Source organism: Lissotriton vulgaris, chromosome 7, assembly GCF_964263255.1.
Source record: "Lissotriton vulgaris chromosome 7, aLisVul1.2, whole genome shotgun sequence".
NCBI classification, from domain to species: Eukaryota; Metazoa; Chordata; class Amphibia; order Caudata; family Salamandridae; genus Lissotriton; species Lissotriton vulgaris.
In genome coordinates this window covers 1,039,648,410-1,039,674,984 of record NC_141695.1, presented here as the reverse complement: position 1 = coordinate 1,039,674,984, position 26,575 = coordinate 1,039,648,410, and the positions used below count along the sequence as shown (strand labels likewise).

The 26,575-nt window shown below is 50.1% G+C and overlaps 1 protein-coding gene across 1 annotated transcript in view; it reads right to left on the bottom strand.

The window, feature by feature from the left end:
* PHYKPL (5-phosphohydroxy-L-lysine phospho-lyase) overlaps nt 1-26,575 on the bottom strand; it is a 508,199-nt gene that overhangs the window by 282,956 nt on the left and 198,668 nt on the right. Inside the window, exons 5-6 of the mRNA XM_086931482.1 lie at nt 26,115-26,202; nt 25,908-26,024 (exon numbers count right to left, since the gene is read on the bottom strand). Coding sequence (XP_086787608.1) covers nt 25,908-26,024; nt 26,115-26,202 — 205 coding nt within the window. The remainder of the gene's footprint in view (nt 1-25,907; nt 26,025-26,114; nt 26,203-26,575) is intronic.

Sequence of the window (26,575 nt, the reverse complement as noted above, 5' to 3'; positions counted from 1 at the left end):
GATAACCTGGGCCCGGTCGCGTCTGATCTTCTTCAGCACTCTGGGCAGAAGTGGTATAGGCGGAAAGGCGTACAATAGACCGCAGCTCCACTCGCGACGAAAAGCGTCTCCGAGCGAGTGCCGCCTTGGAAAGTCCAACGCGCAGAACTGATGACATTGCGCGTTCTCTTCTGTGGCAAATAGATCTAACCAAGGCTCTCCCCACTGCTGAAAGAGGACTTGTGCCAAGCCCGAGTTCAGACGCCATTCGTGATCCATCACGCACAGACAGCTGAGTTTGTCTGCCCTGTCGTTCAGGGAACCTGCCAGATGTTGAACCACCAAGGTCACGCCCTGATGTTCCAGCCACTGCCAGAGGCGCAGAGCCTCCTGGCATAGGGTCCACGACCCCACCTGCCCTGTTTGTTGCAGTATCATATGGCGGTGGTGTTGTCCGTGAACACCTGCACAACACTTCCCTGGTCAGAGGGGAGGAATGCCTTCAGTGCAAGCCGGATCGCCCGCAGCTTCAGAAGGTTGATGTGGAGCCGGGACTCAGTCGGAGACCAGAGGCCTCTGATCTCCCCCTCTCCCATGTGGCCCCTCCAAACCTGGAGGGCACGTCCGTCACAACTACGTGCTCCGGTTGGGGTAGGGAGAGCAATCTGCCGCTGTCCCAATTGCGGTCCGTGAGCCACCACTGCAACTGCCTTGCAGTGCCCTCCGAGATCAGGACATGGTCGGACAAGTTGCCCTGATGCTGGGCCCACTGAAACTTCAGGTCCCACTGCAGAGCTTGCATCCGCCACCGGGCGTGATGTACCAGAAGGATGCAGGAGGCCATCAGCCCCAAAAGCCGCAGCGTCAACCTGATCGAGACTCGGGATAACGGCTGAAAGATCGGAATCAGAGCCTGAATATCCCGAACCCGCTGTTCGGGAGGATATACCCGAAACTGCGTCGAGTCTAGAACTGCTCCAATGAAGAGGAGCTTCTAGGGAGGCACACAGGTGTGACTTCGGCACATTGATGGAGAACCCCAGCAGGTGCAGGAGGTCAGCCGTAGTCTGGAGGTGGCTGATGACTGTCTTGGGCGAGCCCGTCTTCAACAACCAGTTGTCGAGGTAGGGGAAGACTGAAACAACTAACCTGCGCAGATGAGCTGCGACCACCGCCATCACTTTTGTGAACACCCATGGGGCGCTGGTAAGGCCGAAGGGGAGCACGGTAAACTGAAAGTGCTCGTGGCCTCGCAGGTAACGCCGGTGGGCCGGTAAGACGGGGATGTGAAAATAAGCGTCCTGCAAGTCCAACGCTACCATCCAGTCTCCCGGGTCCAGGGCAGCTAAGACCTGAGCCAAAGTCAGCATCTTGAACTTCTCCTTCCGGAGGATGCCGTTGAAGTTCCCTAGGTCCAAGATAGGGCGTAGGCCCCCTTTGCCCTACTTGGGAACCAGAAAGTAGTGGGAGTAACAACCACACCCTACTTCTGGCCCAAGAGGGCCGCAACTTCCTCTCGCAGAAGATTCAAGTGATCCCCCGACACGCAGTGGTACTGCGGTGGCATGGCTGGAGGGGTCGCCTCGAAGGGGAGGGAGTAGCCCCCTTGGACGATTTGCAGCACCCACCTGTCCGATGTGACAGTGCGCCAGTGAAGGAGGTGATGGCGAACCCTGCCCCCCACTGGCGTCAAATGGGCCTGAAAGCTCAGACTAGCAGGGTTTCGAGGCGGATGCTGCAGGGGTAGGTGTGGACTGACCTTGCCGTTGTCCCCACTGCCGCCACGGCGGTTACCACGTCTGCCACCGCGCTGGATGTTAGTCTGCGGTCGTGGCTGGCAGGACGTGTAGGGGGGGCCCCTTCCTTGGCCGCGAAAGGCAACAGTTTGCTGTCGCGGGGCCGAGAGGCCCAAGGACTTGGCCGTAGCCCTGGAGTCCTTAAAGCGCTCAAGCGCACTGTCTGCCTTGTCGCCAAAGAGGCGACGGCCATCAAACGGCATGTCCATAAGGGTGTTTTGGACATCAGCCGAAAAGTTGGCGGACCTTAGCCAGGTATGGCGACGAATCGCCACCGTCGTTGCCATCACCCTGCCCAGCGAGTCCATGGTATCCAGCCCACACCGGATGGAATACCGTGCCGCATCTCGACCCTCCACAAGGGCTTGGGTGAGTTTAGTCCGGACCCCCTCCGGATATTGTGGCAGCACGTCTGCGACCGTGTCCCACAGAGGGGGTGTAATGGCCTAAGAGGCACGCGGTGTTGACTGACCGCAACCCCAAACTTAGTGAGGAGAACATCTTTTTACCATACTGTTCGTACCTCTTGGATTCCCAAACGGGGGGAGCCGTCGGGAATGCGGTCTGAGAGTTAGAGGCCTGGATGACCAGGCTCTCGGGGGTGGGGTGGGTGGACAGGAAGCAAGGGTCGCCCGGAGCCAGGCGGTGGCGCCTGGCCACGTTCCTATCTACAGGCGGACCTGTAGCAGGCTTGGACCAAGTGCCCAGAAGACCGTCTGACAAGATCTCATTAAACGGCAGCAGAGGCTCAGCCGAGCTTGCCTGCGGTTTAAGGACCTCAGTGAGGAGGTTAGTCCTCATGGCCGCGACGGGGAGCTCAAGGCCCAAGGCCTTGGCAGCCCGCGTCAGCACCACACTATAGGCAGCCCCCTCCTCAGTAGCCACGGTAGGGGGGGTGGAGACAAAACCAGTGTCGGGCGAAGTGTCCAGACCACTGGCCTCCCCAAGCTCACCTGCCCAGTCCTGAGAAGACTGGCACTCACGTGCTAGAGGGTCATCAGACCCCTCCCAATCCTACTCGCCACCCATCTCCTGGTACTCAGGTTCAAAGGATGGGGCCGGGTCGTAGAAGTAGAAATCTCCTACCGGCGTCGAATACGGCGCCGCTCCGACACCGGACCCAAATTGAGGGTAGGACCGGGGACGGCGTCGTCCTGGGACGGCGCCGGGGGCGACACCCTGGGGGCCGAAGCACCCGGTCCGCTTGTGGATTCAGTCGGGCCGCTTGGCCCGAAGGCACCGCGGAACCCGACGGAGGAGTGACCGACCTCATGGCCATGAGGAAGGCCTCGATCTCCTCCGGCGTCACGTTCTGCCCTGGGACCGGCGGGTATGGAGCAGGTTGCGGCGCCTGCGGCTCCAGCGGAGCCGCGGGGGCGGTGTCGCCTGAAACCCCCGGCCGCGTCGCATGAGCGTCGGGGGGAGTCAGAAGAGCAATGTTGCCTCTTTGACTTCTTGTGCCTTTTAACTGAGGACTTCGAGCCTGAAGACTGATGACGACTTCCGGAACTGTGGTGACTCCGGCCCCGCGACCGGTCCCTCGACCTCCTTCCGGACCGAGACCTCGAGCGGCGCGGGGCTGACTGCCGGAGCTCGAGTCGCTTGCAGGACCGCTCCCGTCTAGCTTTGGACGTCAGGGCCCGGCAGTCGGAGCAGGACTTGTCGTCGTGGTCGGGGCCCCGACAGTGAAGGCACTGGCAATGGGGGTCGGTAACCGACATCAGTCGGCAACAATCTACGCAGGGTTTGAACCCGGTCATCCCTACCGGCACCGCCGGAATCGAGAGACTTCGAAAGACGATCAAAAAGGATCGAAAAAGGTAGTCAAAAATTGACTAAGAGTACAAATTTTTCCAGATCGGCGCTTGCTGGCGCGGAAAAAAGAGTAACTGACATCAGCGTGCGAGGGCGGCGTCCAAGTACTCCAGTGACGTCGTCCCGGCGCCAACGACGGACGCGGAGCCGCAGACGACGCCTACGGACGCGCAAGGGTACTGCTACGCAAAAGTTTCCGGATCCAGTCTGACGCCTGGAGATATTCTAAGGTAAGGAATCTAATACTAACCTGTTTCTTTCAGATATTTTAGGCACTAATGTAAGAATCATTAAGATTTTTCACTGTGGAGAATGTACATTTTTAGTTTTCAAATGGGTGGCTCTGGAATATCCAGTATGCCTGATTTGCAACTCTCCCTCATGTTGTGTTTGCTTGTCCAGCTTACGCTTGACCAAGATTCCTCTGGCTATCGCCTATTTGTGGAAAATTGGCCACACATAGTTATTGTACAGCCCTCAGAATATCAAGAATAGATTGTCATTTATCATATGCATGTTCAGTTGCTAAATACCTGGGTGCAAAGTGGCTCATAAGAAGAAAGGCTCTGCTCCTCTAAGAAGTATGACCCACTCTTCCTTGGGGTCAATTCATTAGTATATTGTACCTTATGTTGCATTGCTTGAGATGCTTTGCTATTTAGCTGATACACACGACTGTTGTATGCATTTCTACTGTCCGATTGATTTTATTTTAATCTGCTTTTCCTTTGGAACAATTTGAACTTGATCTTCGTACTAACTCATGAAATTCTCTTTGTCTACGACTTCTCATGTCAGGTAATGTTGCACCAGACAACAAATATGTAGAACCAATGTGGCAGCTTTATCTTTTTAGATATTTATTTATGCATTTTAAATTGTTTTACTGTATACTTTATGGCCTTAGTTGCTTAAATGAAGTTATTTTTAATGTATATTTTAAACTTTTTACGCACAAAAATGTGTAACATCTGCCCAAGTGTTCACATTTTTTCAACAGATTTGGAGTGCCTCAACTAAGAATCGTCCAGTGGGGCTGGCAGAATTCAGAATGACACCCAAATAGCAAGCATAATTACTAGTGAATTTGGTGAGAAGCAAGGGTGAGTAAATGGTCAGGCAACTGGTAAAAGGGTCAGTGGACTTCCCCAACTTGAAACCAGTGGATATCAGTTATCATAATGTACACAGACGGCTATGAAATAATATTTATTAATTAATAAAAACGTCAAAGCGGATAATCACTCTGCCACAAAGTTTTTCTCAGCTGGACATATTCAACATTGAAAATTAAACAAACCCCCTTATTGGGGTAGAAGTTAATGAGATAAAACAAGTGTTTAGCAAATAGAGAATAGATAGAAAGAAATCACTGTGCACTTAATTACAGAAATCTGAAATTTATATCTATCCTTATGTAGATAAAAACACATTTCCCTAAGTGTCGCACAAGAGTCATTCTGCAGCCTCACTGTTAAGTAATGTGATGCAGGATTAGTTCTGGAGGCTTAAGTTTCTTATTTACAGCTCAGACTCCTTGCTGATCTTCTGCAGGTAGCAAAGGAAGGTTCTGACATGTCCCAGTCTTCAGACCTAATCAGATTAGAAAGCACATCAGGACCAGGTCAAAGCTTGTATATGACACTGCGAATCTCTCGAGTGGTCTGTAGACTATGTGAAGGACGAGAATTTGCTGTGGTAGTAGTAGAGAAGTTGGTATGTCTTTTTAGTTCTCCCCTATACACATTCTTAGCTGTCTGTCGATAAAAACCTACTGTCTTTAATACATTAAAACTTATACATACATTGGCCTTTGGGTGAGCCTCTTTTTCTTGATTGGATAGTCTTCTTGACTATATCTTGTCATTACTTCCATCTCAATGTTTTTCATTCAGACTGTTTATTCCCCCTTTGGAGCACTTCTTTACTGTTTTCCAATTGCTTTACTTGTGTCCTTCCACTGCTTGCCTTCAGCGAACAGCTTTGTTTCTATTTATACTACTATTCCATGGAGTGCACATGCTTTCTTGATCTCTCCCTAATATCGTCTGGGGCTATTACCATGCGTCCAGCACCTTCCGCACTGGCAAAACGACTCCGCAAAGGCGGTCTGCCGCTAATGCGGCTTAACCACGGCAGATATGATGCACCTGCAAAGAGCTTCTGGCAGAACGGAGGCACCTGCTAAAAGCCTATTTTAACCAAAGAGGGATTCACACTCGGAGACAAGCAATGTTGGCCTGCTACGCCCTTGAGGACCCGCGGCTGAACTGCCGAATGGTGCGATTCCTTATATTGGTGGCCACGAAGATGCCAGAAAGTGACTCTGAGAGATTTTGACTAAGTACCTTTGGAGCTGGACCTGTCTACTTTGTTGACTCTACCACTGATAGGCCATGTGATTCTAGTTGCAGGGCAATTCCTCCTGTACTCTACTTGTCGATAGCAACTCTAACAGTGAGTTGCCAGACTCCGTTCGAACTTGAATTGGCAGCACTCGTATGGAGCATTGGATCAAATCTTAGAATGATCTCTATTTTTAAATTCTTTGGCCGATCGATCCTGCTCCCAAGGGGTGTCATCAATGAGGGTCCTTCTTTTAATGTCGCACAACCTGCACTACTGCACACTTTGCGTATTTAAGGTTTTACTAACTGTTTCATTATCCTGTAAAGGTTTCTATGGACTGCTTTTATTGCCATGCAATGTTTTACTTCTCTATAGGGTTTTTATGGATTATTTTTATTGTTATGCAATAGTTTTATGTAACAATGCTAATTGGGCTGGTCCTTTCTAAATGCACAACTTGGTACGCTGTTTTATTCCTGTTTATTTACAGGTCCAAGATAGGTGCAAATCAAATGGTGACTGCATGATGCAGTATCTATGTATATGTCATCAGACTTGGCGTGCGTTTAAAAAAAGGTTTCTTTTTTTTGCCCATACTGTTCAGCATATGCAAAGAAGTACTTTTTTTGTTTTCTCATGCGGAACAACATCAGAAAAAGGGCATTAGCAAAGCATTGCCCGCATTGGTTTTAAAAGGCGAGCCTGATTGACTTTGCCAATACTTGTTCGTCTTTATATTCCTTCCAAATTCCTCTTCCCCACCCAATGGCTACCTGTTTAAATGCAGAAATAGACTTTACTTTATCCTGAAACTTTGGCAGAGGCTAATGCAGCCAGACTTTGATTCCATATACGACTTTACCTAAAACCCCAAATTTGATGCATTTGTTCTTAGTCCTCTAGTTCTTAGAGCAATTTTAACAGTTTAATCCTTTTGCCATATATACTGTCTGGTGAAAGTAGTGAAAGAGACCCTCCCACCATAACAAACATGCTTACCAGGAATTAATTAGTGTTTTCATTTGGACTCCATATGCCATTTTCTCTGCAACTCTTATTTATTCGACATCTTCACAAAGTTATGTACCAAAATTCCTCTGCTGATAGCCATTTGATGAAATTCTTTGTTGGGGACGCAACCCTCGCCAACACATTCCGTATGAACAAGTTACTTGACCTTTGGTAACGATATATCTGTAAGAAACATTAGCGGCAGCGTCTTTTTAAAACTCCCCTGTTTTCTATTTGCTTTATTTTAATTTCATTTTACCCTGCTTTTATTCATGATAGCGCTCCCTCACCTGCACGATAATTGGTTTTTCACCGCACTTGGCGGGTCCCGGGTCACTTCAGCTTTGGCCGCCATCTTGGGTGAGTCTTTTTCCTCGCCGGGCCATTTGGGGGTAGCAGATCAGCTGTCATAAGGACACGCTGACCTTTATATAAGGGGGCATTCTAGGCGGGCCATTCTGTTTACATCTATTTCGGACGCCTGACACTGATACTGCAACACAGTAGTGCGCTGCAGGGCGAGTTATTTCACGAACGCGGCAGCGTCTTTTTAAAACTCCCCTGTTTTCTATTTGCTTTATTTTAATTTCATTTTACCCTGCTTTTATTCATGATAGCGCTCCATCACCTGCACGGTAATTGGTTTTTCACCACACTTGGCGGGTCCCGGGTCACTTCAGCTTTGGCCGCCATCTTGGGTGAGTCTTTTTCCTCGCCGGGCCATTTGGGGGTAGCAGATCAGCTGTCATAAGGACACGCTGACCTGTATATAAAGCAGCCATTCTACGCGCAGCGTTCTCGCCGTAGTGACGCCGGAGTCATGCCAGAGTCCAGCCCGTCTGCGCCCGTCAGCGTCCCGGAAGCGGTCGGAGCGGCGGGAGGCCTGGATCTGGTGGGCCAATTTTACCTGGTGTTATTATGGTCTGCTATACATCTTCGAAGCTGCGGTCCTTACAAAAGGTATTGTGTGCTTGCTTTAAGGTGTTTCCTGGCCGCCATAGGGGCAAGAGGAGATGCCCGGGCTGCGGCTGGTCGCCAGGCAATGCTCCACGGACACTCCCTATTCAGGAGATGGTTACTGCGAAGCATCTCTGTATGCTGTTAAACACCAGGTCAGTGCGCAGTCACGCTCAGGAGCTCTTTGACCTCTTGACCACGGAAAAACCGGTGTGCCTGATGCTAACAGAGACCTGGTTAGGAGTTTCCTCCAATCCTGATATCGCTATGGCGATCCCTCCAGAATACAATATTTATAGGCAAGATAGGCTGGAAGGAAGGGGCGGTGGTGTAGCACTCGTGGTGAAGAAATCCGTTGTATGTTCTATTATTCCCACTGAGGCTATTAAAGGGTCTGAATCCCTTGCCTTCTCTTTAACATTGGCGCCGCATCAGTCAGTGAAAGGGCTGCTAGTGTACAGACCCTCTGGTCCAGTTGGTTCTTTTTTCAATGAGCTCCAGTCTGTCATGTCAACGTTGGTCTTGAGAGCTGACCACTGTATCCTGGCTGGAGACCTCAATTTTCACATGGATGAGGCTTCGGACCTAGATGTGATCAAACTGTCCGACATTACGGCATCCCTGGGCCTAGCCCCCTATCTTTTTGAACCAACGCATGATAAAGGCCATACTTTGGATCAGGTCTTCTCTACGTCCCCCATAGAGGTGACGGCACTTCTGCCGGTCCTGTGGACAGACCATCGGTTGGTCAATTTTTACATACTGGGCAATAAGAAATCCCCGAGTAGTGCCCCCAGACAGCAAGGATCAGCGTTGAGGGCATACCATCGGGTGACCCCAGAAATGTTGGCGCAGGCATTGTGCGAACATCCTTGCCCTCTTACAGGGGTTTTAGATAGGGACCTGGAGTCTCTGCAGGCCTGGTTTGTAGACAGGCTGAATGACTTGGCCCCTTCGAGGGCTCCGCGTTGGCTGTCCAAACGGGTCTCTGCTCCCTGGTTCACCGAAGCGCTGCTTGCTTCCCGCAGGCAATGCAAGGTGGCGGAAAGGGCCTGGCGGGCTCAGTACGATCCTGCTGCCAGACTCGAATATAGAACCATGGTCAAGGCCTATCATCGAGATATCCTCCTCGAGAAGAAGAGTTACTTTGCTAGGAGGATTGAGGCTGCCTCGAATTCCTGCAAAGAGATCTTCACGATCATTAGGGAATTCATTGCCCCACGGTCGAATGCGACCCAGACCGCCCCCACCGAGACGTGGGCGTCGGATCTCACATGCTTTTTCACCACTAAGATTAAGCTGATTCAGGACTCTTTTCCATTGAGGCCGGTTGCTGTCTGCCCTTGCTTTGAGGATGGACCAGTTCCATCGGTTCCCCAAGGGTCAGTCCTGACAGACTTTCCGCCTATTTCAACTCCTTCGTCATTGACACTCTTGGCCAATCTTAAATCGGGCTCGCCGCTCGACCCATGTCCGGCCAAATTTCTGGCGAAGATGGCGACAGTGGTAAATCCGCTGGTGAATCCCCTCCTGAATCTCTCTCTGAGCCAGGGGGTGGTCCCACCGGCCTGGAAACAGGCTATGGTCATTCCCCTTATTAAGAAGCCTGGTTTAGATCCCGAGGTCTTGGCCAATTATAGGCCCATTTCTCTCCTTCCTGCATTGGCTAAGATCCTGGAGAAGCACGTGCACACTGTGCTTTCTAATTTTTTGGAATCACACGATCTACTCCATTCCACTCAATCGGGCTTTCGCCCTAATCTTAGCACTGAGACGGCGCTGCTGGAGGTGTCCGAAGCCATCAAGGAGACGCTGGACTCGGGTGGCAGAGCCATGCTGATAATGCTGGACTTGTCGGCGGCCTTTGACACCGTCCCCCATGAGGGTCTGCTCGTCAGACTTCATGAGATCGGTCTGAGGGGGACGGTGCTTAGCTGGTTTACCTCTTTTTTGGCTGGCCGCCGACAAACGGTCTGGGCCTCCTTTAGTTCTGCCGAGATGCCGCCATTGGGAGTCCGAGTCCCGCAGGGCTCTGTGTTGAGCCCGACTCTCTTTAACATCTTCATGACCCCTCTGGCGGCCTTGGCTGAGTCTTTCGGGGCCCAGATCGTATCCTACGCCGACGACACCCAGTTGCTCTTTACCTGTCGGAAAGGAGAGGATTTTGATGGAGAGAGTATCCGTGAGTGCCTTGGGGCTTTTTTTAAATGGCTCCAACTGAACAGCCTCAAGTGCAACTCAGACAAATCGGAGGTACTCTTCTTCGGTTGTCAATCCGATCCGGACTGGCAGGTATGGTGGCCCGCTGACATGTCTCCTCCGGTGCGATCGTCTCAGCTGGCTAAGAATTTGGGGATTAAAATTGACAACGGCCTGACCTTAAGATCTCCGATCCTTGTCCTCACTGGCACCTGTTTTGGTGTCCTCCGTATACTTCGGAAGTTTTTCCCTTTGCTATCTGATGACCACAGGAGGACTACGGTACAGGCCTTGATTGGTTCAAGACTGGACTACTCTAACGTCCTATATCTTGGCCTGCCGGAATATCTCCTGCAACGGATGCAGGTGGTCCAGAACGCGGTAGTGCGTGCCATTTTTGGCCTGCATAGGCGAGTCAGAGTTTCTGGCTTGTTGCAGTCCCTTCATTGGCTGCCTATCCGGAAGCGGATAGTTTTTAAAACCCTAACTCTTGCACACAAGGCCCTTTATGCCGCAGGGGCTAAATACCTTCAAAGGAGGCTCGTCTTTTATCGTCCGTCACGATCTCTGAGATCAGAGTCGATGTTTCTTGCCACTGTTCCTCGTGTGAGGAAGGCCCGTATTGGAGGTCGCTCCTTTATGTCCCGGGCTCCACAGCTTTGGAACTCTTTGCCTCTGACATTGCGCAGTACCTCAAACCTGTTGGCCTTGAGGAAGGGCCTGAAAACTTGGCTTTTTGCCTCCTAGACTTCTTTTTTTCTGCTGACCCCGTTCTCTTTTAATCTGTGTGTTGTGTTTGTCTTTTTCAGGCTGTCAATAAAGCGCCGGGACACTCTTCCGAGTAGCCGAGCGCTATAAAAGACACAAATAACATAACATAACATAACATAACATAGTTGGTGATAGATTCCTTTCCTTAAAATTACCCCCAGGCGTCATACTGGATCTGGAAAGTTTTTTTCAGCAGTACCCCTGCGCGTCGGCAGGAAACCGTGCGGCCCTGCGTACGTCGTTGCCGTCGTAGTCGCTGAGATGACGTTGCGGGAGCTACTTAGATGCACCCACGAACGCTGCTGTCAGTTCTGTACATGACTTTCAGCGCCAGGAACGCAAAACCATGCAAGATACTGGCCACTGATGCATTGAAACCAGGGCCCTGAAAGGGATGACCTTAACCCTAAAAATCAGTTTGCAGAACGGGGAGGATGTGTGGGGCGGTAAGGAATCTATCATTAAGTAATGTTTCTTACAGATATAGTGTTACCGAAGGTAAGTAACTTGTTCGTCTGAAAGAAACACGTTAGTGATAGATTCCTTACCTTAGAATAGATACACCAGCAATACCAACCCCGGTGGTGGGTCTGCAAACCAAGATCACACCAGAAAGTCACTGAGAACAGAACGGCCAAAGAAGTCGTCTCTCCGGACTGGACTGTAAAGGCAATAATGCTTAGTAAAAGTGTGCAGTGAGGCCCACATGGCTGCCTGACAGATGTCTTGCAGGGGGACACCACGTCCCAATGCAGTTGTAGCTGCTGTAGCCCTGGTAGAATGGGTGACCAACACTACCGGAGGTTTTTTAGCGAGAATAACAGGCCTTATATATATATATAATCTTTATTGCTTGATTACTTAAAATCATTGCAATCACAGCATAATAATTAACCAACAAAAAAACACAATTAAATTTTAAAACAAGAGAACTTCTCTTTTCATAATTCAAAAAAACAATCCCATATATAGTTTAAAACCTTATTGATAGGCCCAAATCTAGCCACCTTACGTCTTGAATTACATAATACAGGTTAAAGTGACGGTGTGCTTTACATACTTTTCCATAAATATCATAAGGAAATATTATCGACCAATAAACATTAATTTCCCATACTTTCGGATGATCTAATTTGCAAAAAGTGCATCAGTTTGCTGCGATGGAAACCCCGCTGATATTACATTTCAAATTAATACCATCGTAACAAAAATGTATTAATTTAATCAAGATTATAAATCATTCAAATCTATAGCACCAAGGTCATAAAATTAGAGGGGATCCACCCTATATTAAACATTTATCTACTGCCATTAAAAATTTTACCAATTGACATAGTAGTGGAACCGATTCACCGGACAATGACATGATTAATGCCTGACGAGCAGATCTCACACCACTCATCAGAAAATAAGGTCTCAGAAAAAAACGTCTAAGATTAGTCTATAACAGGCCTCGATACACAAGACGACCCAGCGGGAGATAGTCTTCTTGTGTACAGCCTGGCCTTTCATGGCGCCTACGTAGTCAACAAAGAGCTGGTCATCCGCCCGGAACTGTTGTGTGCGATTCAGGTAGAATGAGAGCGCATGTTTTGGGTCCAGTCGGTGGAGCTTCTCTTCCTCTCTGGAAGGGTTCGAAGGCGGAAAGAAAGTGGACAAGGTGATAGTTTGCCCGATGTGGAAGGCATTGACTACCTTTGGCAAGAAGGAAGGACGAGTGCAAAGCACATCCTATCTGGATGAACAAAAAGAAAGGGAGGCCTACAGGAAAGAGCCTGGAGCTCACTCACGCGCCTAGCAGGGGTGATGGCAACCAGGAAAGCAGTCTTCAAAGTCAATAAACAAAGAGGACAGTTGTGAAGTTGCTCAAAAGGAGCGCACATCTAAGTAAGAATTAGATTCAAGTCCCACTGCGGCATAACAAACGAAATAGGAGGGAAATGGTTTGTAATGCCTTTGAGAAATCTATTTACAACAGGGGACTTGAAAAGAGAGGGCTGATCAGGGAGCCTGAGAAAGGCCTAAATTGAAGAAAGGTAGCCCTTAATAGTGCCCAGAGCAGAGCCCTGCTGGGCCAGAGAAAGAAGGAACAAAAGGACTTCTGACAGAGGGGCAGAAAGGGGATCCACAGCCTTTGCTGTGCACAATGCCACAAATTTATTCCACCTTCAGGCGTATACTGAATTAGTGGAGGGACGCCAGGCTGCCAGAATGATATCACAGGCTTCAGGAGGCAAGTCAAATGGAATCAACTGTCGCGGCTCAATCTCCATGCATGTAAGTGGAGGCTGGACAGGTTCGGTGGAGGACCGTCCCCTGCTGCTTCGACAGAAGATCCTCCCGAAGAGGCAGTTGGATCGGGGGATCCATGCTCATACTGAGTAGCTCGGGATACCAAACTCTTCGAGCCCAGTCCGGAGCTACAAGAATGACTTGGTCCCGGTCACGCCTGATCTTCTACAGCACTCTGGGTAGAAGTGGTATAGGGGGAAAGGCGTACAATAGACCGCAGCTCCACTCGTGACGAAAAGCGTAGCCGAGCGAGTGCCACCTTGGAAATTCCAACACGCAGAAGAGATGACATTGCGCGTTCTCTTCGGTGGAGAATAGATCTAACAAAGGCTCTCCCCACTGTTGAAAGAGACCTTGCGCCACCTCCGAGTGAAGACGCCATTCGTGATCCATCATGCACCTGGGGCTGAGTTTCTCCACCCTGGCGTTCAAGGAACCTGCTAAGTGTTGAACCGTCAAGGAAATGCCTTGACATTCCAGCCATGTCCAGAGACGCAGAGCCTGCTGACATAGGGTACACGACCCCACCCGCCTTGCTTGTTGCAATACCACATGGCGGTGATGTTGTCTGTGAACACCTGCAATACTCTCCCCTTGACAGATGGAAGGAATGCCTTCAGTGCAAGTACTATCGCCCGTAGCTCCAGAAAGTTGATATGGAGCCTGGACTCCGCCGGAGACCAGAGGCCGCTGATATCTGCCTCTCCCATATGGCCGCCCCATTCCAGGATGGACGCATCCGTCACCACTGTGTGCTCCGGTTGGGGAAGGGAGAGGGATCTGCTGCTGACCCAATGTTGGTTCGTGAGCCACCACTGCAACTGCTGTGCAGTGCCTTCCGAGATCTAGACATGTTCGGACAGGTCCCCTTGATGCTGCACCCACTGGAACTGCAGAGCCCGCATATGCCATCTGGCATGATTGGTCAGTAGGATGCAGGAGGCCATAAGGCCAAGCAGCCTCATAGTCAGCCTGACTGAAACCCAGGACAAGGGCCAAAAGATCGGAATCATAGCCTGAATGTCCCGTACTCGCTGCTCGGGAGGATGTACCCGAAACTGCGGCGTGTACAGAACCGCTCCGATAAAGAGGAGCTTCTGAGAACTTCCTGCTGGAGAAGTTTCAAGTGATCTCCCGACATGTGGTGGCACTGTGGCGGCATGGCTGGAGGGGTAGTCTCGAAGGGGAGAGAGTAACTCCTTCGGACTATCTGCAAAACCCACCTGCCCGAGGTGATGGTGCGCCAGTGGGGGAGTTGATGGCGAATCCTGCCACCCACTGGCATTTGCTGGACCTGAAACACTGGACTAGGAAGGTTTGGAGGCAGTGGCGGCAGGGGAGGTGGTGGACAGACCCGCCCGCTGGCCCTGTGACCCACCTCTACGGGTCCTGCGGCTGCGCTGAGACTGTTGCTGCGCAGGCCTGTGGCTCTGAAATGAACGTGTTTGGGCGCCCCTTCCTTGGCCACGAAATGAGCGAAAAGCAGAAGGAGTGCGCGTGGCCGAAAGGCCTAAGGACTTGGCCATAGCCCGTGAGTCCTTAAAATGCTCCAATGCACTATCTGCCTTGTCGCTACAAATGTGAGCGCCATCAAAGGGCATGTCCATCAAAGTGTTCTGGACATCCCCAGAAAAGCCAGTCGTCCTCAGCCAAGCGTGGCGGTGTAGTGCCACTGTCATAGAAATAGCTCTGCCCAGCGAGTCAGCGGTGTCAATGCCACAACGAATTGTGAACTTGGCTTCGTCTCTCCGCTCCGCAATAGCTTGGGAGAGCACTGTCCGGGCCTCTTACACTACGGACACGGAGGCAACACCTGCTCGACTGTGTCCCACACAGAATGGGAATAATGGGCCAAAAGGCATGTGGTGTTCAAAGAACGCCGCCCTGAACTGGCGGAAGTGAAAATGTTCTTCCCAAACTGTTCCAGTTTCTTGGATTCCCTAACTGGTGGTGTGGAAGGGAATACGCTTGGGGACGCAGAGGCCTGGACAACCAAGCCTCAGGGGTAGGGTGTTGGGAGAGGAAAATGGGGTTGCCGGGGGCCGGGCGATGGCGTCGGGCCACGTTCTTATCCACTTAGACCCTGTGTTGGGCCTGGACCAGGTGCCCAAAAGACGTCCCAAGGTGCGTCATTCAAGGTCAGCAGCACCTCCGTAGAGGAAGACGCCGGCCAAAGCACTTCTGTCAGGAGGTTCGTCCTGACGGCCACCGTAGGGAGCTTGAGATGGAGAGCCTCGGGTGCAGTACGCAACACCACAGAATATGTATCACCTTCCTCCGTTGCCACGGTAGAAGGAGACAGTGTGCCAGGTTCTGGAGTAAAATCCAGGTCATCTGCATCCTCCAAATCCTCTTCCCAGTCTGGGTCTAACTCGCACTGGGCAGCGAGAGGGTCCTCGGACCCCTCCCAGTCCTCCGCGTCCTCCCCAACCTGCTGGACAGGCGGAAAAGAGGGAGTCGGATGGAGAAAGGGATAGAAATTGCCCATCGGCGTTTATCGACACCAGTCCGGCACCGTCTCCACGTCAGGGTGGAAGTCTGGGACTGCGTCGGCCATGGAGCCGGCCGGCCGCGCAGGTGGCGGTGCTGTAGACGTCGGTGGAGGTCATACGAGGCCACCTGACATCAGCTGGGATCCATGGATGGATCCATGGGGGTCTCGTGGTGCGAAGACCGGCGTCGCCGATGACCTCGGGACCGGAACCGGCGACGAAGAGCAAGGACCACCAGCCGAACCCGCAGGGCCTGAAGGCGTGACGGCAGGGCCCGATGGGCCAAAAAGGCGGGCCATGGATGACAGAAAGTACTGTAGCTGGGCCGGAGTCGCCAACGGACCCGGAAAGGGCGGGTAGGCTGTCGGCAACTGTGCGGGCTCCGCCGGAGCCGCGGGGGTGGCACCACCCGCACCCTGAGCCATGTCGCGCAACAGACTAGGGGAAGGCGAATAGCGACGATGCTTCTTCGACTTCTTGTGCTTTGCCTTACCTGACTCAGAGTGCGAAGACTTCGTCGAACGAGGGTGGTGGTGGTGGCTCCGCGACCGGTCCTTCGACCTCCCACGGAAACAGGACCTTGAACGGCGCAGAGCCGACTCCCAGGCCTCCAGCACCTTTCGGGACCACTCCCGCAAAGTTTTCAGAGCCATGGCCCGGCATTCGGGGCACAACTCGGAGTCGTGGATTATTTCATACGCAAGTTAAAGCGAAATATACCAACACAGATAGTAGACAGAACCTATTTTTTTAAATCTTGAAGAATTGTCGAGACGGAAGGCGGAACAGCTGTTAACAAGAGCCTTTAAAGCCTATACCGGAAAATACAGTATGTGGAACGGATACACGATGTGAAAGAATTTGTTCAGAACCTGGATTAATGAGAGTAGGAACCAGGAGAAATTACATTTTATGGCACAAAATGTGCTCTTACCACTTGTAGAGTATTTCTTTGCCAGAGTATTTCTGTGCCAAAACAAATGCAATCCTACGCAATGGGGCCATTTTATATGGGGGCAAGAAGTATAAGGCTGAATTTCTTTGGAATTAACGCACAAGTTACTTATCTTCGGTAACAATATATCTGTAAGAAACAGTAGTTAGTAATAGTTTCCTTACCTTAGAATATCCCCAGGCGTCAGACTGGATCCGGAAAATTTTGCTTAGCAGTACCCCTGCGCGTCGGTAGGCGTCGTCTCCGGGTCCGCGTCTGTCGTCGTTGGCACCGCTATGAAGTTGTCGGAGTACTTAGACGCCGCCCTCGCGCGCTGACTTCAGTTCTTATACACAGCTTTTCCGCGCCAGAAACGCAGAACCATGATAAAAACCAACACTGGTGCCATGAAAACTAGGGCCCTGATAGGGGATGACCTAAACCCTAGATATAGGTTCGCAGAACTGGTAGGATGGGTGGGGCGGGAAGGAATCTAATACTAACTACTGTTTCCTACAGATATATCGTTACCAAAGGTAAGTAACTTGTGCATCTGAAAGAAACAGGTTAGTATTAGATTCCTTACCTTAGAATAGATACCCCAGCAATACCAACCCCGGTGGTGGGTCTGCGAACCAATGATCACACCAGAGAGTCCTGGAGAATGGAACGGCCGAAAAAGCCATCTCTCCGGACTTGGCTGTCCAGGCAGTAGTGTCTTGCGAACGTGTGCAGCGAGGCTCACGTAGCTGCCTGACAGATGTCCTCCAAGGGGACTCCCCGACCCAGGGCAGTAGTAGCCGCCGTGGCCCAAGTGGAATGGGCACGTAGCCCCACAGGAGGCTCCTTTCTAGCCAAAGAGTAACAAGCCTTGATGCACAAGACGACCCATCGAGAAATGGTCCGTTTGTGCACCGCCCGTCCCTTCTTAGCGCCCACGTAACCAACAAAGAGTTGGTCATCCACCCGGAACTGGCGTGTGCGGTCCGGATAGAATGAGAGCGCACGTTTTGGGTCCAGACGGTGGAGCCTCTCTTCCTCTTTCAAGGGATGCGGAGGCGGAAAGAAGGTGGGCAAGGTGACGGACTGCCCGATGTGGAAGGCTGTGACTACCTTAGGACGGAAAGAGGGTCGTGTCCGCAACACAACTTTGTTCGGATGGACAGAAAGGAAAGGAGGTTGAGAAGAAAGAGCCTGGAGCTCACTCACTCTCCTGGCAGAGGTGATGGCAACCAGGAATGCAGTCTTAAGAGTAAGGAGACGAAGAGGACAGTTATGAAGTGGCTAGAAGGGAGCGCACATCAGATAAGTAAGAACAAGGTTCAAGTCCCACTGAGGCATCACGAAAGGAACAGGAGTGAACATATGAGTGATGCCCTTCAAAAACCTATTTGCAACTGGGGACTTGAACAAAGAGGGCTGATCAGGGAGCCTTAAGAAGGCGGGAATGGCAGAGAGGTAGCCCTTTAGAGTGCCCAGAGCAGAGCCCTGCTGGGCAAGAGAGAGAAGAAAGAGGAGAACCTCTGAAATAGGGTCAGAAAGGGGATCCACAGCCTTTGCTGTGCACCATGCCACAAATTTGTTCCACCTGCAGGCGTATACCGATTTTGTGGAGGGACGCCTGGCTGCCAGAATCAAATTACAGACTTGCGGAGGCAAGTCAAATGGCCTCAACTGTCGCCGCTCAATCTCCACGCATGTAAGTGCAGACTGGACAGGTTTGGGTGGAGGACCGTCCCCTGCTGCTGCGACAGAAGGTCCTCCTGAAGAGGCAGACGAATCAGGGGATCGACAGACATGCTGAGTAGCTCGGGATACCAGTAAATTCGTGCCCAGTCCAGAGCCACAAGGATGACTTGGGCCCGATCACGTCTGATCTTCTTCAGCACTCTGGGCAGAAGTGGTATAGGCGGAAAGGCGTACAACAGACCGCAGCTCCACTCGCGACGAAAAGCGTCTCCGAGCGAGTGCCGCCTTGGAAATTCCAAAGCGCAGAACTGATGACATAAAAATAGTATAACTACATCCCACCGGGATCCAGTTCTGAGCATTTCAAAGCCAAGTACGCAACCCCCTTGTTATCACATCTAGGACAGGTTACATTTTACAGACTATCCTGTTGTTCAATATATACTCTGTGTAAATACTGTAAAAGCAATACTTTAAAACCATTCAGTCCTCTGCTCAGGTGATTTCCACACTATACCCATAATCAATAAACTTGCTAGTAGAAAAGCTTTCAAATGTTTTCTGACTCACCTAGTGAGTTAGGGATAGTTATCACTCACTAATTTGGTTAGCAAAACATTAGTTAGCACTCTCCAATCCTAACCTATAAGATCCTTTGAGGTATTACAGCACTGGGCAATTATTGTGTGGGTAGGTTGTGTGTGGAGTAAATATGTGACTATATTATGTGTATTAATGTCAAAATGATGCATATTAGTAGTGATGAATGAGTTACTTACCTTCGGTAATGATTTTTCTGGTGGATACAGTATCTGCGTGTGGATTCCTCACCATGTCAATATCCCCCTGCGTCATCAACATTCAGAATATCTTGTAGCTTTGCGCCGACGTGGACGACGTCCCAGAAGTACGGCATCGCGCACGGCTCCGCGGACGTCACCGACACAATAATAGGCCCACGTCGGCGTGATGACATCAGTTCCGCCCTTTTTTCCGTGCCTTTGAGGCACACGGACGGATCAACAACAGTAGATATACACACAATGTACACAGTACCAAATAATCAAAACAACACACACAGTGTGTAGTCAATGCCGGAAAGTAAAAACATTAACACATTTTCTTTGACAATAAAATATTAACATTACAGTAAATCAGGTATAGAAGAGTGAACAACGGGGAGACAGGTGGGCCAGTGAGGAATCCACAGGTAGATACTGTATCCACCAGAAAAAGCGTTACCGAAGGTAAGTAACTTGTTCTTCTGATGGATACATCTGCCAGTGGATTCCTCACCTTGTGAATAGAGTCCCACAGCAGTCCCCACTCCCGGAGGAGGGTGTCCAATCTCCTATACCAGAAAATCCTTGAGGACAGAACGCGCAAAGTGGCCGTCCCTCCTCACTTCGGAATCCAAGCAGTAATGCTTCACGAAAGGGTGGAGGGAAGCCCAAGTCGCTGCTCTACAAATGTCCTCCACAGGAACACCCCTAGACAAAGCAGATGTAGCAGACCTTACTCTAGTGGAATGAGCTCTTAAACCTTCAGGAGGTTCCTTACCCGCCGAGGAGTAGCAAATCTTGATACACAAGACAATTCATCTCTACAGTGTGCGTTTGTGCACCGCCTTACCTCTTCTGGCTCCAACAAAACCTACAAAGAGCTGGTCATCCACGCTGAAAACTCTGGTTCTGTCCAGGTAGAAACTCACCGCCCTCTTCGGGTCCAAACGGTGAAGTCTCTCCTCCTCCTTGGAAGGGTGAGGAGGAGGATAGAAGGTAGGAAGGGTAATGGACTGCCCTAGATGGAAGTGAGTTACCACCTTAGGCAGAAAAGCAGCCCTGGTCCTGAGTATCATTCGTTCAGCATGAATGGTCAAGAATGGGGGCCTTGAACTAAGAGCTTGAAGCTCACTTACCCTCCTTGCCGAGGTAATTGCAATAAGGAAGACCGTTTTAAAAGACAGTCTCAAGGGACACTTGTGCAAAGGTTCAAAAGGTGAACCCATTAAGAAAGTAAGTACAAGGTTCAAGCCCCTTTGAGGCATAATAAAGGGAGTAGGAGGAAATTTATTTGTAAGGCCCTTTAGAAACCTTAAAACAATAGGAGATTTAAATAAAGACGGCTGATCTGGCAGGCAAAGGAATGCAGACAAAGCCGAAAGATAACCTTTCACTGTAGCTACAGCAAACCCTTGCTGAGCGAAAGAAAGCGCAAACTGAAGAATGTCAGACAATCGAGCCTTCAAGGGGTCAATGGATTTCTCCCCACACCAAGAGACAAATTTGGACCACCTATAAGAGTAAATAGACTTGGTGGAATGACGCCTGGCTGATAAGATGACATCTACCACATCATGTGGGAGAGAAAAAGAATTCAGGTTGCCCCGGTAAATCTCCAGGCATGAAGGTGTAAGGTCTGGAGATGGGGGTGTAGATCCTGCCCCTCCATCTGAGAGAGGAGATCTGCCCTGAGAGGGAGACGGAGCAGCTGGCAAGAGGAGAGGTAGAGAAGATCTGTGTACCACACCCTTCTTGGCCAATCCAGGGCGATCAATATGACTCGGGCCAGGTCTTGGCAAATCTTCCTCAGAACCCGAGGAATCAACGGCATGGGAGGAAACGCGTAAAGGAGATGCGAGTCCCATCTCAACTGAAACGCGTCCCCCAAAGCTCCCTGCTTCGGATACTGGAGACTGTAGAATGACGGGCAGTGAGCGTTCTCGCGAGTGGCAAACAGGTCCACACGAGGAGTTCCCCTCGTCCGAAAGACGTGACTAACCACCTCCGGATGGAGCCTCCACTCGTGGTCGGCTGAGAACTGCCGACTGAGACTGTCTGCACGCATGTTCAGAACCCCGGCCAGATGATTTGCCATCAGACAAATCCGATGGTCCTAAACCCAGGACCAGAGACACAGAGCCTTTCTGCAAAGGCACCACGACCCCACACCTCCCTGCTTGTTGACATACCACATCGCGGTAGTGTTGTCCGTCAGGACTTGAACTGACTGACCGCGAAGGGAAGGGAGGTAGGCCTTGAGCGCCAAACGTATCACCCACAATGCCAGAAGGTTGATGTGAAGCAACCTTTTCTCTGGAGTCCAAAGAACCTTGACCTCTAGATCCCCCAGACGAGCACCCCACCCTAGGGTGGATGCATCCGTTATCACTGTGGTCACCGATGGAGGCAGTTAAGGCTTTCCTTGAGACAGATTGACTTCCACGCCCCACCAAGTCAGATCGGCTGCAGCTTCTCTGGAGATCCTCACAGACTCCCTGAGATCTCCACTGTGTTAATACCACTGCCTGCGGAGGTACCACTGGAGCGCCCTCATGTGCCTGCGTGCATGGTTGAGCAACAGAATGCAGGAAGCCATCAGACCGAGCAGACGAAGGACCTTCAGGACTGGAACGACCGCTCCATTGTAAAATAAAGGAATCATTTCCTGTATGTCGCGAATCCTTTGAGGAGGAGGGAATACCCGACACACAGATGTATTCAGTACAGCACCTATGAACAGGTTGCGCTGGGAGGGCACCAGGTGAGATTTGGGCACATTTATCGAAAATCCCAACCTGTACAACAATTGAGTTGTGCATTGCAAATGATGGAGCACCTTCTCTGGAGATTCTGCTTTGATAAGCCAATATTCCAGATAAGGGAATACTGGAATCCCTGACCTTCTGAGATGGGCCGCCGCCACCACCGCCACCAACGCCATCACCTTGGTGAAGACTCGAGGTGCAGTAGTAAGACCAAACGGAAGGACCGCAAACTGGTAATGTTGCGAACCCACCGTGAAACGGAGATACTTTCTGTGCGACTTCTGGATGGGGATGTGGAAATAAGCATCCTGCAAGTCGATCGACACCATCCAGTCCTCTTCCAGCAGCGCCTGAAGAACCTGCGCAAGGGTGAGCATCTTGAACTTCTCCTGTTTCAGATAAAGGTTCAAGATCCTGAGGTCCAGGATTGGACGAAGCCTGCCATCCTTCTTGGGAATCAGGAAATACCGGGAGTAGCATCCCCGACCCCTTTCCTGCTCCGGTAACACCTCTATCGCACCTTTTCTTAGTATCGCCAGGACTTCCCCCTGCAGAAGCAGCAGGTGGTCTTCTGAGCAAAACCCTTGACAAGGAGGGTAATTCGGAGGGAACGCCCGAAAGGGAAGAGCATACCCATTCTCCACGAGATTGAGAGCCCAAAGGTCTGATGTGACCGATTCCCAATCCCGCAGAAAGTAGGTAAGCTGACCCCCCACAGGACCTGCATGATCCGGATCTAGTGCTGCTTTGCTGAAGTTGGAGCGGGGTGGGAAGAGGAAGAGGAGGAGGAGGAGAAGGAAGCTTGACGTCCTCGAGGACGAGCCCTCTGTCTGCCCCTGTAAGATTTGTACAGCGGATTTTGCTGCTGCTGCTGCTGTTGCGACTGCTTGTAGGCTCGAAAGGAGGACTTTCCGAATCCCCTATACCTTTTGCCTACAGTTCCCCTGCATTGCAAACCCAAGGATCTGGCCGTAGCTCTGCTGTCCTTGAATCTCTCCAACGCAGCATAAGCCTTTTTCCCGAAAAGGCCCGAACCATCAAAGAGTAGATCCATTAAGGCAGCCTGGACATCTGTTGAAAATTCAGAGGTCTTCAACCAAACCACCGTTCTGGTGGAAACTGAAGATCCCATTACTCTCGCCACCGAGTCAGCAGTATACAACCCACTCTGAATGACCTGCCGAGCAGCAGCCTGAGTGTCAACCAGAACCTCATTAAAGTTCTTTCTATCTTCCTCTGGAATCTTAGGAGCCAGCTGTTTGACAAAATCCATCAAAGCATGGATATAACGCCCCAAGAGACATGTAGCATTTGTTGACTTAAGAGCCATACTCGCTGATGAAAAGACTTTCTTTGCAGCTTGATCCTACTTTTTTGATTTCTTGTCCCCAGGCACCTGAGGAAAAGCACCTGCAGATTTTTTGGAGCAGGCAGCCTGTACAACCAAGCTCTGTGGCAAAGGATGCGAAGATAAAAAGTCTGGGTCACCAGGAGCCACCCTGTATCTTCTCGCAACAGCTTTTGAAACAGCAGGAGCTGTAAGAGGTCTATTCCACACTTCTAAGATTGGCTCCGTCAAAGCCTCATTGAAAGGAAACATGGGCTTCACAACAGAGGATGGCGAATGGAGGACTTCTGTCAAAATGTTCGACTTGTACTCTGCAGTAGGAAGAGTTAAGTTCAATAGATCCGCCGCCTTCCTGATGACTACATGGTATAGAGTCACATCCTTAGAAGGGGCATCAGAAACAGAGGCTAAATCCCAACCAGGAGAGAGCTCCAGTCCACTAGCCTCCCTTAAATCGCCAAAGAAATCCTCTGATTCCTGCAGCTTAACCTCTTCCATCTCGGCTTCTCAGTACCTTTGCTCCTCCAGGAGTCGCTGGGCCTCACGCCTCGACCTCTCCTTCGGGAACGGCGTCGGCGGATCCGAAATCGACTCCGACGGAGCCAGCGTCGAGCTCGGAGCTGGAGGACCAGGTCGCTGTTCTCGAGGACGGACCGGAGCCAGCGCCGGTGGCAACGGCATCGGCGACGAAATCTTCGGCGTCGAAGGCTTCGGCTGCGCCGAGAAATGCCAAGGCGGTGTCAGAGACGGCATAAATGGCAAGAACGGTGCTGAAGCATAAGACTGGGGGACCCCCAGGTTAAACGCCATCGGACCCATGGGACCAACCGGTGCTCCAGAGGGGTACAAGGCTCTAGAATAGACTCCATACATTGCGTTTAAAAACTGTGTAGGGTCTTGACCTGGGGCCGGAAAAGGAGGGTACGAACCCACAGGCTGCTTTCGAGGAACCGGAGTCATCTCGACCTCTACCTCGGGTTGACACACCGGAGTCGTCAAACCCTCTGGCAATGGAGCCTCTTCTTCCTCTCGAGTTGGTGAACGAGATGGAACTGGAGAGGGATTCGACACCGGAGCCGGTGAATGCTCCGGCGACTCCATAGGCGAAGCCTCACCTTCTGGATCCAGAACTTCTGGTGAAGGTGAAATCTCATCCCTACGATGTCTTCTCATTGGCGACTTTGGTCTCGAATCCGAATCCTTCCCAGAATGATGTTGTGATCCATGCTTCCTCTTCTTGTGCTTCTTTTTAGCCGATCTGGAAGCATGCCCAGATGACGACCTTGAGGGCGACTTCGAACGAAACCTCGACCTCGAGCTCGTCCTGTCTTTTTTACCTTTCATCTTAGCAACCAGGAGCTTCGCCTCTCCCTCACGAAGGGCCTTGGGATTCATCTTCTTAAAGGATGGACAACCCCTGGACATCATGGTCCGAGCTAAGGCACCAAACGCAGTCTTCATGCGGGTCCGTGATCGACATCATCTTACCGCATTCACCAGACGGCTTGAATACGGTCTTCTTCGATTACATATCGCCAGGAAAAAGCGATACAAGAAACACGAAAACCAACAAACAGTAACAAAGTTACTATCAAAGCTACAGAGGATTCCTCGAAAACCGTTCGCGTCGACAACACTGAAAAAAGGGAACTGATGTCATCACGCCGACGTGGGCCTATTATGATGTCGGTGACGTCAGCGGAGCCTCGCGCGATGCCGTGCTTCTGTGACGTCATCCACGTCGGCGCGAAGCTACAAAAAGAATTTCCGAATGTTGCTGACGCAGGGGGATATTCACAAGGTGAGTTATCCACCGACAGATGTATCCATCAGAAATCCTCTAACTTGACCATAATACTTTGTATGGTGGCATAAGCCCATAGCACTAACGAAGAACATTATGTGCATTGATGAGCAATTACGGTAGAATTTGAGCTCATTCTTGAATCTTATTTTTTGACAATTAAATAAAAAGGTGATTCTACTAAATGCCTCGGTTTAGGATTGAGAATAGACAAAAATGGGTTAATGGCATGTGCGCTTTATAGCATACAATATTTTTTTTGTGCATTGCTAATTGAATGGCATAGTCATTAAATGTGATTTTTTTTCCAGTTATTTCTTGAATCATTTTGGGGGGATTTCATGATCCTTTCTGAGTAATTTAGGGAGTTAAATTTACTATAGTTTGCCACTGAAATACTTCTTACAAATACTCTCTTCACAAACCTCTGGAAAAGACGGATTCTTTTGTTGTGCTTGGTTGAGGTGTCTATCATACATATTCTGTTTGCAATACGGAGCTTGCTTGCAAACCATCAAAGTGCCTGAAGGACAACTGGGTCACTCAAGAACCAAAACACTGAAAGGTGTTACACATGAATTCTTGAAGACATAAGCATACAGAGAGCAGACAAAAGAAAGAAATGAGTATGGCACAGGTGTGAGCACAAGAAAGGAGAGAAAAACGTGCAGAGGAGAGACTGAGAACAAGAGAGACAATGTTAGTGAGTACGGATATATATCTGCATGATTTTGTCATATTGGTACAGTGCAAGGCATGAATCCCTGTCCCTAACCTAAGCAGAACACATGTTTTGTAAAACTTGGTGACTACTCACATATGAATAATTACCACTTGATTCCTTTGTTTCCTTGTATGAAATCTAACCCAGTCTAAAAAAATATTCACGTTATTAAATATATACATCATGACTATCTGTCTTACCTGCCGATTGTTTTTCTGTGCATCTTCAAGGACTTTCCTCACTTCATTGGCATAGGCAGCGGCTGGATCACTGTGATCTTCTCTGTATAGCCCCCTGTAAGTGTCTGGTAGGGGAGCCTGCACACAAGTATATAATAAATGTAAGTGGCCAAACTGCTAACCTGATAGAACTGATATAAGCATTCTTTGATGTGTCCAAGTACATACCACATGAACCCACTCCTTTTGTCCTTCCAGGGTTCTGAATTTGTAAGGGCTTATGTCAATGAGAGATGTCAGGTGGCCGTGATATGCACTAGAAAAAACAAAATTAGCTGAAAGTACAATCTTAGGTATTATGGATGTATACCCAAGTAGAAGTAACCCAGGTCAGTTTCACTGTCCCTTAACAATACCAGCAATACTATTCTTACAGGGTTTTTAACTAAATAACCCCAATCAAAAGAAAGAATACAACAAAATGAATGTATTTATTAATAACACTTTATTTCTGCCGTGCTGCCCTAAAAGTAGAAAATAAAACGTATGCACAGATATAACAATTAGCAGCAGTATGTACGTATACCTAACTAGGGCTTCCAAATTACAAAAATAAAGTGCATTGGAAGAAAAAGATGAAACTTATTTACACTTCTCTATGTGTTATTAATGTGATGAAACTTTCTAAA